We start from the raw sequence: 14,472 nt of genomic DNA, 5'->3' as shown, positions 1-14,472 counted from the left end.
GCTCATCCGGCAACACGTCCCTACGTTCTGTAATATCGCTCTCTATTGCACTTATTCGTACCTCCAAATTACTGGCTTTTTCTTTCACGGCATCACATACTTGCTTCAACACATCCAGATTCATCTTCCCCTCATCTAACCGATTATTAACTGCGAACAGACGCTCATCGATAACTGTGTGTAGCTTCCTCATTACCTCTTTATTTCCCTTATCCATTGCCTCCAGTCTTTCCTTATTTGCTTCCAATCTTTCCTTAGTCTCCCTATCTCTCTCCTTATTATCTCTATCCATAGCTTCCAATCTTTCTTTATTTGCTTCCAATCTTTCCTTATTCTCCCTCTCCATCGCTTCCAATCTTTCCTTATTTGCTTCCAATCTTTCCTTACTCTCCCTATCCATCGCTTCCAATCTTCCTTATTACCTCTATCCATCGCTTCCAATCTTTCCTTATTTGCTTCAAATCTTTCCTTATTCTCCCTATCTCTCTCCTTATTATCTCTATTCATCGCTTCTAATCTTTCCTTATTATCTTTATCCATCTTCTGTAAAAACTGCAGTCGCACATTGCCATTTGCTACTTTCGGTGCACTCACCTCGTTCGCCTGAGAAACCGTAGCTTCGCTAAGGGTAGCTGCACTTTCACTGCATACCTGACCTAGTCACGGCTCGCCCACGTCGTCGGGAAAAGCCCCCGATTTTGAACAAAGCCCGCCACTCAAAGGATCACCTAGCAGCGGTCCACTGAACAATTCAGCCCCTTCCGAGTGTTTGCCGTTCCCGCTCATTAGCCCATGGTCGACACCTACTTCCTGCTGCACTGCTACGTTCACCCCAGAATCGCTATTCTCCATGGTGACTACACTTTTCGACTGCGACCTAGTTACTATGGACATTACGCAAAAAAATTATACAACGATCTTCCAGCCTTGGACGATATAGCAATTAATTACATAAAAAAATAAAAAATCCTCACCAATCCAGAAAGAAATGGCAAACAAAAATAATATTACTTCTTAGCGCTATCACAATATATTCCATCAAAATAAAAAAAATCTTAACAGAAAACCCTAACAGCAAAATATCCTGGCAGGGTCGAAATTATGAGAGGCACCCACATGCCTTGCTCATACTGTGGCATCAAGCAGTCAGGCCTGCAAGATGAGTGGTCTGCCAAACGAGTGGATTCATTCTTATTTATCGAGTAACATGAACTCTCGTACTCACAATTAAGTTACAAATTATCCTCCTGTATGAATAATACGCAATGGAAACGCATATCTGACTATCAGTGATTTACAGAACTCTGACTGTTCACTACGCACTGGCAATACCACAATTTCTTTTTGTCTTTTATTTAATGGCTTTTATCAACACGTGGCCACCACACTGAATATGGATGGCGCACACATTATAAATTCGGGACATCATGACAACATACAATTCGAAGGAAAAGTCCACCAATCTTTTTCTTTTCACTATCTTATTTATTCCGATAAATTCTATAACCTAAACACACAAATTCTATAACCTACAACAATAATACATGAGAAATTCCGCCCAGTGGGCATGGCTTTACATTGGTGAATCTCTATATTATGGTCTCGTAATTATTTAAGGCTACAGTGCACTTTCTGGATACGATGGTGGATCTTTTATTATATCTCACACTTCGACTCTCACAATCATCATCACGAAACTATCCTCCAGATCGAGTGGTACAGAAGGAACAAGCATAATCCACTAATCTTTTGAAACAACCTTGCTACTCTCCCATGCAAACCACACATACCCGAATTACATGACATACATCACACTACAACATGGAATACAATACACTAAATAGTCACAACACTATCACTTTCAGCTTTCCCACTTCAATTAGTATTTATCCCAGTTTCACACGACACTGCCCCACTTTGTAGTTCTACTTTCCTACTATGAACTCTGGAGATATATGCACGTCTTCCTGTGCAATGCAAGCCAAGTGGCGTTGCTGGGTAGATGGCCGACTCACCTTGCTTCTCTCTCAGAGTTTGAATCTAGCATCACACGGAATCATATCACGCAAAGTAATGTTAAGAACATATTCATCACACACGCGAGTCCTCAACTGATACCATGGACGAGTACTTCTCTTTATCCTTTGTCTCATACACAGATTGAGACTCACACAGTACTCACCACGTGGAAGTACTCGTCTCTAATTTCAAGTCCTGCACACGCCATTTCTTAGATATTTCAACTTATGGTACACACGCTATTTCTTAAATATTTCAACTTATTGTACACACGCTAGTAATTCAGCTCAACTTAAGCACACGGAAGTATTTCAACTTATTGCTACACGTGGTTTCATTGTGACCGTTGGTCACTTCCGAAGATTACTACAATCCCATTAATATTACCTGCCTGACATTTAATTCTCCCCACGAAAGTTCCTAAAATAGAGAAATTATTATTTCAAACTACTCTTAAATATTCCACATGCATACCACATATCCACTCTTTTGTCTTTACGGAGCACAACTAAAACAGGTCTTAACAGCACAAGATCCAGCGGCAGAGTGCTGAAAAATGGCCGTTCTTGAGGTCATCTCGCACCACTGCTGAAGTGGGGGAGCACCTTGCTACCGTATTGGTCAGCCACATTTCAGGCGCTCAAGGCTCAGGTAAGTTTCATCTCTTTGGTCCCACCAAAGGTGGACAAAGGATCGACTCAAAGATGATAATATATTCACATTCACTATCTGCAGTTAGCAGACCACCATACATTCATTCATTTCACAGATCTCACCAAACTGGATGTAGGGATTTACTTTGTGGGAGTGCACATGTGATCAATTAAATAAATAAATTGTCATTCTTTCCCACACTGGTATCCGGCTTTGCTGTATTAATTGAAGTTGAGTTATTTTACAAAAAAAATGTATTGTTCTGACAAAAATAATGAAGTATTTTGTACCTATTTTCAATGTTGGGCGGTACTGTACCCTTTCAGAATGACTGCAAACTGTTCGCTCCATTTTCGATCTGCTGGTCAATATCCCAAACTCATTCCAAAGCGCCATTTCAAAAAAACAGAGTAAATGAACGTCGAAAAGTAAGGAGTTTGTGGGAAAACGGTATGCAGTAGACTCTATCATTGAGGTTACTACAACATAGAGATCACCATAAGTTAGTAATGTCCATCAGATTAGGAATAAACTGGCTAGTGATCGGTGAGTTAATACTTAGTGCATCAGTTTATTCACCTAATACCTCGCTACAGGTTTAAAAACTGAGGGATTCCAGTTTCTGTGAAAGAATTCCATCTAACTGAAACTCATTTTATTGCTTTAAAGATCTCAGTAAATAAAATAGGCACTTCAATTGCTACAATTTTGAAAACGCTTGTGAACTACACTCTTTGTCTGTAGTTCTGTAGTTACGTTATAATCTGTTCATATGCATGTATGTCGTTCTAGACTTTTTCGAGTCTGGAGATTGGTTTTCAGCATTGATACTTCTCCAGTGAATTCGAGAAGTATGGAGTACATCGTGTCGTTACTGTTAACAGAATTATGAGTGGTATTAGTTTTGAAGCCCAAACGATTAACTGGTCAGTCGTGCCCATGACTGCTTGAGGGACTGAGTTGTGCGGAGGTCCGAGTCTGGAGGCCGTCGCCACTATTGAAATCATCTGGGGGGAGGGAGAGGGAGTGTAGTGGAGGAGGAGCCATAAAACTCATACATGTCAAGCAGCAGGAGGCCGTCTGGAGTCAAACAATGCGTACACACTGGTGGCTGCAACAGCGTTTGTAGACGTCCTGAACTGAGTCATGCATAAACGCTGTGTGTAAACATTTTAATCTAAATCAATTGCAGTATCGATAGTATTCGTACTATCCATGACTTCGATTTCCACACAACTTATAACGGCTTCAATGATCTGAGTGGAAACGATGACAGAATCTTGGCTGAATAATAGTAAAATTAACTGAAGTATTTCAGAATAAAAGGAGACTTGGTTGCAAACTTATTTAATATCAGAAACGTGTTTCGCCCTTTTGGGGCATCATCACACGTCTATAAAACAATCCTTCTTTTAATTTCAGTTCTTGTAATTTAATTCACTAAATCTTAAAAAATTCTTTTAATTTTAATGCTTCATTTAATTAGGTCCCCTTTCCATTTTACATGATTTTATGGTGGATGGGTAACTTATCCAGTTGCTTTTGCGCCCAGTTTATGACAGATGAGTTACATTTCAACTACTTTTGCGCAAGTTTCTGTTATATTTTGTTTATTCTATCTGCACAGTCGTACAAGATAGGACCATGAACCTTCCTCTATTTGTTTCTGTCAGATTGTTTTCTTATTTTGTAGACAGCCTGAAGATGCCCCAAAATGGAGAAACACATTATTGATATTAAGTAACTTTGCAGTCATGACTGCTTTTATTCTGAAATAATTCAAAATGGTTGCTGTACCACACTACCATAATGGAATGGACACTTTTCTTACAACTTTTAAGTCCTATTAGCTAAGAAATATCAGACTTGGGTATCCGTTACATTATGAAGTTGGTGACATAGCTGAGTACAAACGGATTAGTGGAACACAGGAAGATTGATGATTCTTTAACTGATAACTATAAAATGATAATACAGTAAACAGAACCAGTTAAAATTGAAGAAATGTTGCATTTTCCTTTAAATGTTAGTGGGATAAGAAATATATCACAAAGAAGCAAATGAAAGTCTGTAGATAATAGTTGAATGGCTTGTTAAGAATTTGTGCTTTGTGTACTTCTTAACACTACAGTTCCCTCCTTTATAAGAGTAAGTATATGTTTTTGATCTCAGTAACATTTTGTGTTGTGAAGTACTCAATTCTACAAAGTATTGGGAAAGAACAATAGATGAAAGCATTATGCTGGCTTAAAAATCTATTTTCATAGTTTTGTTAGGATAGTTATTCAAACTCCAATAATCACTGTCATAAACACACTCTCATATCATACTATGGCAGTTGTATTTATGCTTTTGAGACTTTTTGCTGTTTACAAGATTCAATGTTATTGTTACAATGAAACTGACACTTTGAACAGTTCGCTTATATGCAATATTATATATAATTTATCCATAGAGAGCAGAATAATCAATTTTTCAAGTCTATGACGCACAGAAAACTCCATTTTGGTAAAGACAATAAATCGATAACTTAGGATTATTTGTATTCATATAAATAGTTCATTATTTTTAAAACTAAAAAATAAATATCATTCTTTGTAAGTCAGTTTGTCTGCAATAGCAAATATAGTTTTTACTATCAACATTTCTTGAAATGACAATATCTCAAATTAATAACACATTAAGAAAATGTTAATTAATATTCACATTTGAATTAAATATTAGTACAGTACACTGCACAACAGTAAATTTGGCAATTTGTTACTTTTAAGATTATCATAACGGGTAACAAAGTGACGAAATTATGTGAGTGTTATTGGGCATTTAAAAATATTTTGTAAATAACACACACTCTTACTTATTTACTAATCATGCCAAAAATGTCTAGTCTTGAAAGTCATAACGAAATTATTGTTTACAGAAGAAGTGAGTTACGCTAGTGCATATAGGCAATCCTATGCTGTCCTTAAACTTGCTGCCATTGTTTCCAGTGTCATTCAATAAAACAAAAAGGAGAAATCTTGGAGGGATGCAGATATATGTACTAGTAGGAAGACAATCAAAATTGAGGTTTTCGTTAATCTGTTGACAATCACTCTGAACTAAAAACTTATATACTGAAGCACTGAAAGTCACTGAAATCATTTAATTATCAGATAGATGACATGCATTTATACATTTATAGAGTCCGTTAAATATTCGTACTGTGGGTTCATTACATGTGATTCAGTTAGACGACTGTTTTTGTTAAAAGCAGGCCATAGACCTCAAATCCTGCAATATTCTGTTTTCACAAGTCTGCAACTTGTGTACTGCAGCACAAAGCTTTTTTAAAGATATCTTACAATACTGAACATCAAAGAAAAGAGAGAAGTGACTAAATTGTAGACTTCATTATAAAAATTAAATAATTAATGCTCATTAAGGTAATTGCACACTCATGACAATAAACACAAGGGTAACCCAGGTTTTACATTATTATATGGCTATAGGCGGTTTCATTATAGATAGTGAAAGACTTGAAATTCAGATTATAAATGATATCAAAATTTTTATGCTCTATCCTCATTGATCAGTTGTTGCACTACTCTGTCCCAGTCAAGAAAGAAACAATCTCTCTCGAATTTTAAGAAGGTGGATTCAGCTACGATATTCGCAATGCAGAAGAGATTCTCATAGCTTTTCTTACAAATATATCAAAAAAACATAACATTAGATTTTTAATAGAAATTCGGGAACATTTATTCTAGCATTAATAAACATGTCAGAAGTATTGGTGTGTCAATAGCACACATTCTCCTCTCTCGCTTCTTAATGCATTCTTCTTGATCTGTTCACGTCGCTGCTAACTGACTGGTAGAACGAAAACACGACATAGACTGACACAAACAGTTGCTTTCCATGTGCACTGATTCGTATTCAGTCACCCAGCATTGACTACGTCCTTGTGACGTGATTTAATTGCATCTCGGCAGAAGTACGACCAGTTTCTTATTGGTTTAGGCTGCGTTTTGCTACCTCGTATGTACCACACAGCATCAGCACAATTCAGAATCATACTTATTGGCCCAGTTTCTGTTTCCTCTTCTTCTCTCTGCGCTCTTCCCATTTAATTTCCTGGTCGTCAACAGAACCAAAAATGAGGAACACGAAATACGGTATAACTGACAGTGTCATCGCCACGTAGAAGACGTATTTCCACTGCTGTATTGTTTGCTGTAACAGAATTACAAAACAAATGTTCATTAATGCTTCTTGATAAAATAAGGCATCTCAGGTAAAATGCTAATCGCAGTTGCATAAGATAACTCCTGAAACTGAACAGCATAAGTTCAATCAAAAGCAGTAGGTATTCAAAGAAGGCGATGTGCAATCGTCAAGGCAGTAACAGTTACAGAAGAAGAAAAATATATATGTGGCATAGATAATAAATATAACTGGACTGCAAGAACTGAACTGGAATATGACAAGCAAAGGTTAAATGCAAACAAGGGAAAAAACTACACGAAAATTCAGTGCTATAGAGGATATAAACTCGGTAACATCTTACAGAAAAGAGGTAATATTTCACTTCATCTATTATGTAATAAGACACAATATAAAATACAGAGACTGGCTGGGAGATAGCATTGATTTAAATCTATAGGCTAAATCGAAAATCTATGCCGGACAGGGATTCGAACTCAGGTCTCCTGCTTACTAGTGAGAAGTGCTGACCGCTGCTCCCTCCGTACACAGTAGTCATCGTAACAGCACGACTTAAATCAATGCCCACTGGCAGCCAGCGTCTGTAATTCTTATGTGTCTTAATTTGTAGTGGCTGCTGGATCAATTTTTTGTCCAAAGGAAAAGACACCACCCATATATGTATAACTGAGGCGAGGGAGTCAGTGATCTCTTCAGAGCACACCAGGCCCGAACTCACACGGGAAATCGATGAAATATGGGAGAGGGGCACTACAACAGTGGTGTGTGGATGAGTCGAGAATTTGGGTCTGGTGGAAGGTGTACTAGGGTAGTCCGATTGCTACGATGACCACTGTGTCCGGACGCACTGTTCTGTGCATCAGAATAGTATGCAGGATACTTGGGTTCGAATCCTGATCCAGCACAAACTTTCGACTTCCCCAATGATTTAAATCAATGTCCATTTGCAACCAATGTCTGTAATTCCTTTGTATCTAAATTCATAGTGACTGCTGGATCAAAATGATTTCTATTATTTTGGACATGTGTAAAAGAATAGACACCGCAGTCATGTATTTATGTAAGGACTGTGGTAAACTACTCCTACATGGAAACAAGGTTACTTTAACATGATGAAAGCTCTTCAGTTTCATTTCGTCTTTGTATTACTGTAAAATAGAAAGAAATAATCATGTGTAGTTTATAAAAAAGTTGATGTAGGTCTGCAGTTTCAGTTAACAGCTACAATCGATAAACGTGTGCTCTAAGAAGACTCAGCTAGATGTCTGACTGAATCGATGGAAATCGACTGACGCCAATCAGAATCAACAGCTTTGTGGTCGTCGCCAACGCAAGCTATGAAAGACCCATTGCTTTCAACCTGAACACAACGTTGAGCTGCTACTGTGTGTGGGTTCAGGCAAAAGATTATTATACTTCAGTTTCTTCCCAACGACAACATGCGGTCATGTAGTGATACTACAATGCAAAATGATACACTGTGCGTACTCATGTGAGCATGTTATATAGGGTGTTCCAACTTTAGGGAGAACAAAATGTACTGTTTAAATATTAGAGCAAGAAACGGTGGCGCTTCAGAAGGATCATTTCAATACTTAAATATGATCTGGACGTTGACAGACTGACTAGAAAATTAAACCCGCATTGTTTCAGTTAAGCTTTACTCATAATTTGTGTTGTCGTGCAATACAGCCCGATGAGACGCAGTAGCAATTGATACCTCATGTATAACGAGGGGCATTCGGTAAGTAATGCGACTCGTTTCTTTTTCTGAAAGCAGGTTGGTTCCATTCAATATTCCGATACACCATATTATTTCCCCCTCTTTTGGCTACAAAACCATATTTTTCAACATAATCTCCACCCTACTAAGAGGGCCTGAATGCCCACATGGTACCACTCTACTGGACGACGTCAGCGGTAACATCTTACTGCAGCAGTAACCTCCACACATCCACGTGCTGCTTCCTGTGGCCAAACAGACAAAAGGATGACAGTCGGAAGGCGCGAGATGCGGGTCGTATGGTGGATGTGGAGCAACAATCCAATAAAGTTCTGTGAACTCTTCTCGGGTGCGCAGACATGTGAGAGGTCTTGCATTTTCATGGAAGGAGATGTCGTTTGTATTTTTGTGGCGACAAACACGCTCAACCCTTACTTCAGTATCCTGAGGGTAGCACAATACACTTCAGGATTGATAGCTGCACCATGAGGGAGAGCATAAAACAGAATAGCCCTCTCGGAGTCTCAGAAGACCATCTCCACGACTTCACTGGATGAGAGTGCGGCTATCAACTTCTTCTTTTTCTTCGGAGGAAGGATGATGTGGCGCCACTCCATGGATGGCCGTTTTATTTGCGGTTCGAAGTGATGAACCCATTTTTCATCTGCTGTGACGATGTTCGACGAAAAATTATCGCGAACAGCCTCGTAACGTGCAAGCAACTATGAACAGATTGTCCTTCAGTCCTGTTTTGGTCCTCTGGCGACGAGGAACACAGATGATAAACACCTTTGAGCACCCCAACTGGTGGACGAGTTTGTCAGCACTATCAATAAAGACGTCCAGTTATACAGCGAGGTGTTTGATTGCTATCCGCCGATCATCTCGAGCGATAGTGTCCACACATTACAACACTGCAAGGGTCACAGCTGTCTTCGAGAGATCAGACAAAATTGCGCGAGCTTCTTGCGATTACACTTGTTGCTGAACACTTCCTGTTTCCTTAACTAACGTAACTATCCGGCGAACGGTCCGGACACTTGGATGATGTCGTCCAGGATACCGAGCAGCATACATAGCACACGCCCGTTGGACATTTTCACCACAATAGCCATACATCAACACGATATCGACCTTTTCCGCAATTGGTAAACGGTCCATTTTAACACGGGTAATGTATCACGAAGCAAATACCGTCCGCACTGGCAGAATGCTACGTGATACCACGTACTTATACGTTTGTGACTATTACAGCGCCATCTATCACAAAGCGAAAAAAGTGCTCTAACTAAAACATTCATATTTCTTTACGTACTACACGAACGAGTAATAAAAAATGGGGGTTCCTATTTTTTAAAAAAAAACGCAGTTGACATCCGTTTGACCTATGGAAGCGGCAGCTAGCGGGCCAACCATAGCACCATCTGGTTTCCCCCTTCAAACTAGACAAGTTTCGTTCTTTGTAGATTTTCGTTTGACGCTTATTTCGTGAGATATTTGGCCCGGTCACGAACAATGGACCACCCTGTATATTCAATAAATCACATATGCACATAAATTATGAACAGATATTTACATATAAATAATAATTGTTGCTTGGCAGTATATTAATATAAATGAGTACGTCGTTGCGCCTCTATAAATCTGCCTATGTTCAGTATGTAACGAAATGCCTGGAGTTACCGAGCAATGACGAAATGCGTCCATATAGAAACAGATTATCTCACCACTCTGAGTAGCGCGAGAGGAGTCAGAGCTGAAGTACAGTATTACAATATCTGCTGTTTTTTCACCGCAACTACGTATTGTTTATCGATAGCGTTTTATATCATGTCTTTGACAGCGCCAAGAAGTTATGGTATCGCCTTAGCGTTCAGATGATCCCTTAAAACTTGCTTGCGTGATCACATCACTACAAAATGCGTGCTTTTCACTTCATTTTGTAATTACGGAAACAAAATCACATAACAGCCTTCTGCACGAACTGGAAACGCAGTAGGATGCGGAAATTTCTGATGGAAGTGTTTCTTTCCACTGCTGTTCTGTGCTGGTGTGTGTATTTACGTTATTTGTGGCGCAGGATAAAAGCAGAGGCCACATATCGAGCAAATTCCCATCTTTACGTTTTTATACCGCATTTTATCTCATGTAATTACATAGGTAAGGGCGTAGTGATCTTTTCTCATGCAGCATATTATGTGAAGAGTTTTGATGTATGTAATCCACCAAGGTAAACTTCACCTAAAAAAAAAAAGGACAAATTTAAGTAGGACTCACGCTTTGAAGATTTCGTCAAAACATAATTTCTGTTAATAAATAACAATAATATTTCCGTGTGTCTCAACGGCCTGGTGCATGTCTTTCAACTGGACGCCACTTCTGGTCCTTTCATGTCCCTAGCCTTCCCAAAAGATACCACCGGAGAAAGTGGACGTGTTGTTTAACGTGGTATCCGAACCACTTGTTGTTTCGGGCAACATCTCATATTGTTGAGAGCTTAAGAGAAAGTTTAAAGGAAGACTGAAAAATACATGATCTGATCGAGACTCGTTCCCGTGATTAATCGTGTTGCAAGCACACACCTTACAGCTAGTCCGCCGAGACCTCCATCTATTGAATTTCATAACAGTTTGCGGTTATCAAAATATGTGACACATATGACAGTATCTTTTGATTGTATTGATTTGAGTCTTAAACTTTTTATATATACAAAGAATTTAAACAATAGTGTCTGACATAAATTCCATTTTCACACCGTTACACATTCCCGAGAAAAATAGGCCTTAAAAAAAGGACAGAGAGCCGACCTACAAATCAAAAAAATTAAAAAATTGATTTAAGGAAGTAATGGTAAACTATTTTGTATTATCCTCATAAACTTAAAATTATGGTTGCCGCTAACAAAAAGCAGAGCATAGACCAGTGTGAGTTCTCAAAATGCATCTAGTGCCACAAAGATGATGTTTTGTGTTAAGCACTGCATCGAAGGGCTGTGGCTGTCACAGTTCGCATCTGTTAACAACCGAGATGCCATGTGGTGACAAGATACGAAAAGGCAACCAAGAGAACTGCAATCGGAGTTGCTACTATACGAGAAAGCCCGTCTACATTCTGCTGATTTAGTTAATGTAGGAGGAGAATAGGCTGTTGATGATTAATTTTTCTCCTACATCTTACTTTAATATTCTATAAACCAACGAGAAATACCATAAAATATGCTCTGTTCTAATACAAATGAATTACAACTTACCAAGATACCCCTACGACTAAACACTAATTTAATAAAACGAATAGTATATGTAACACGACTCTACCCGACATCAGGGCTTAGGAATACATAACGCGCTTTTGACCCTAGATGTCTGTGTTTACTTGGAGTCCAGTGTCCTAACCAGGAAGCGTTTCGGGATTACCACAAAAATATGTACACCTCGCAGTGACAGTCAGTCTAAAAATAAATCCCGGTTACCAAATCAGTCAACGCCACAAACTGATCAGTTGAATTGTGTATTTAGAAAAATTAACGTGGAAGGAGGAACAAGAATTCTGGTCAGGTGAATACAGGGTTATAAATACAAAATCAAATAACGGTAATGCAGGAGTGGGTTTAATAATGAATAAAAAATTGGAACACGGATAAGCTAGTACGAACAGCATAGTGACCGCATTATTGTAGACAAGATAGACACGAAGCTCACGCCGACCACATTAATACAAGTTTATATGCCAACTAGGACAGCAGATGACAAACAGATTGAAGAAATGTATCATGAGGTAAAAGAAATTATTCAGATAGTTAAGGGAGATGAAAATTTAATAGTCTTGGGGGACTTGAACGCGACTGTAGAAAAAGGAAGATAAGGAAAAGTAGTAGATGAATATGGATTGGGGCTAAGAAATCAAAGAGGAAGCCGCCTGGTACAATTTTGCACAGAGCACAACTTAATCATAGCTAACACTTGGTTCAAGAATCATAAAAGAAGGTTGTATACGTGGAAGAAGCCTGGAGATACTAGAAGGTATCAGATACATTATATAATGGTAAGACAGAAATTTAGGAACCAGGTTTTAAATTGTAAGACATGTCCAGGGGCAGATGTGGACTCTGACCACAATCTATTATGAACTGTAGAGTAAAACTGAAGAAACTGCAAAAAAAAGTAGGAATTTAAGGAGATGGGACCTGGACAAACTGAAAGAACCAGGGGTTATAAAGAGTTTCAGAGAGAGCATCAGGGAAGGATTGACAGATACAGGGAAAAGAAATACAGTAGAAGAAGAATGGGTAGCTTTGAGAGATGAAAGCCGGCCGCTGTGGCCAAGCGGTTCTAGGCGCTTCAGTCTGGAATCGCGCGACCGCTACGGTCTCAGATTCGAATCCTGCCTCGGGCATGGACGTATGTGATGTCTTTAGGTTGGTTAGGTTTAAGTAGTTTTAAGTTCTAGGGAACTGGTGACCTCAGATGTTAAGTTCCATCGTGCTCAGAGCCATTTCAAACATTTTTAGAGAGATGAAATAGTGAAGGCAGCAGAGGGTCAAGTAAGCAAAAACAAGAGGGCTAGTAAAAATCCTTGGGTAACAGATGAGATATTGAATTTAACTGATGAAAGGAGAAAATATAAAAATGCAATAAATGAAGCAGGCAAAAATGAATACAAACGCCTCAAAAATGAGATGGACAGGAAGCGCAAAATGACTAAGCAGGGATGGCAAGAGGACAAACGTAAGGCTGTAGAAGCATGTATCACTAGGGGTAAGATAGATACTGCCTACAGGAAATTAAAGAGACCTTTGTAGAAAAGAGAACCACCTGTATGAATACCAAGAGCTCAAATGGCAAACCCATCCTAAGCAAAGATTAGAAAGCAGAAAGGTGGAGGGGTATATAAAGAGTCTATACAAGGGCGATGTATTTGAGGGCAATACTATGGAAATGGAAGAGAACATAGATGAAGACGAAATGGGAGATATGATACTGCGTGAAGATTTTTACAGGGCAGTGAAACAGCTAAATCGAAAAAAGACCCCGGTAGTACACAACATTCCATTAGAACTACTGATAGCCTTGGGAGAACCAGTCATGACAAAATTCTTCGATCTGGTAAGCAAGATGTATGAGACAGGCGAAATACCCTCAGACTTCAAGAAGAATATAATAACTCCAATCCCAAAGAAAGCAGGTTTTAACAGATATGAAAACTACCGAACTATAGCTTAATAAGTCACGTATGCAAAATACTAACACGAATTCTTTACAGACGAATGGAAAAACTGTTAGTAGCCGACCTTGGGGAGGATCAGTTTGGATTCCGTAGAAATGCTGGAACACGCGAGGCGCTACTGATCCTACGACTGATCTGAGAAGATAGGTTAAGGAAAGGCAAACCTACGTTTCTGGCATTTGTAGAATTAGAGAAAGCTTTTGACGATGTTGACTGCAATACGGTCTTTCACATTCTGAAGGTGGCAGGGGTAAAATAAGGGGAGCTAAAGACTACTTACAATTTTTACAGAAACCAGATGGCAGTTACAAGAGTCGAGGGGCATGAAAGGGAAGCAGTAGTTGGGAAGGGAGTGAGCCAGGGTTGTAGCCTATCCCCGATGTTATTTGATCTGTATATTGGGCAGGCAGTATAAGAAACAAAAGAAAAATTTGTATTAGGGATAAAATTCTATGGAGAAGAAATAAAAACTTTGAGATTGGCGATGGCATTGTAATTCTGTCGGAGATAGCAAACGGCCTGGAAGAGTAGCTGAACGGAATGGACAGTGTCATGAAAGGAGGATATCAGAAGAACATCAACAAAAGCAAAACGATGATAGTGGAATGTAGACAAATTAAATCAGGTGATGCCAGGGTATTAGATTA

General features: G+C 38.9%; 1 protein-coding gene across 1 annotated transcript in view; it reads right to left on the bottom strand.

Moving 5' to 3' along the window:
• Positions 1–5,431: 5,431 nt before the first annotated feature.
• LOC124622366 (sialin-like) overlaps positions 5,432–14,472 on the bottom strand; it is an 80,273-nt gene continuing 71,232 nt past the window's right edge. Inside the window, exon 9 of the mRNA XM_047148044.1 lies at positions 5,432–6,888. Coding sequence (XP_047004000.1) covers positions 6,733–6,888 — 156 coding nt within the window. The 3' untranslated portion in view covers positions 5,432–6,732. The remainder of the gene's footprint in view (positions 6,889–14,472) is intronic.

The sequence above is a fragment of the Schistocerca americana genome, chromosome 7 (assembly GCF_021461395.2).
Source record: "Schistocerca americana isolate TAMUIC-IGC-003095 chromosome 7, iqSchAmer2.1, whole genome shotgun sequence".
Classification (NCBI taxonomy): Eukaryota; Metazoa; Arthropoda; class Insecta; order Orthoptera; family Acrididae; genus Schistocerca; species Schistocerca americana.
Note: the sequence above shows the minus strand (reverse complement) of the source record. Positions and strands in the feature narration are given on the sequence as shown.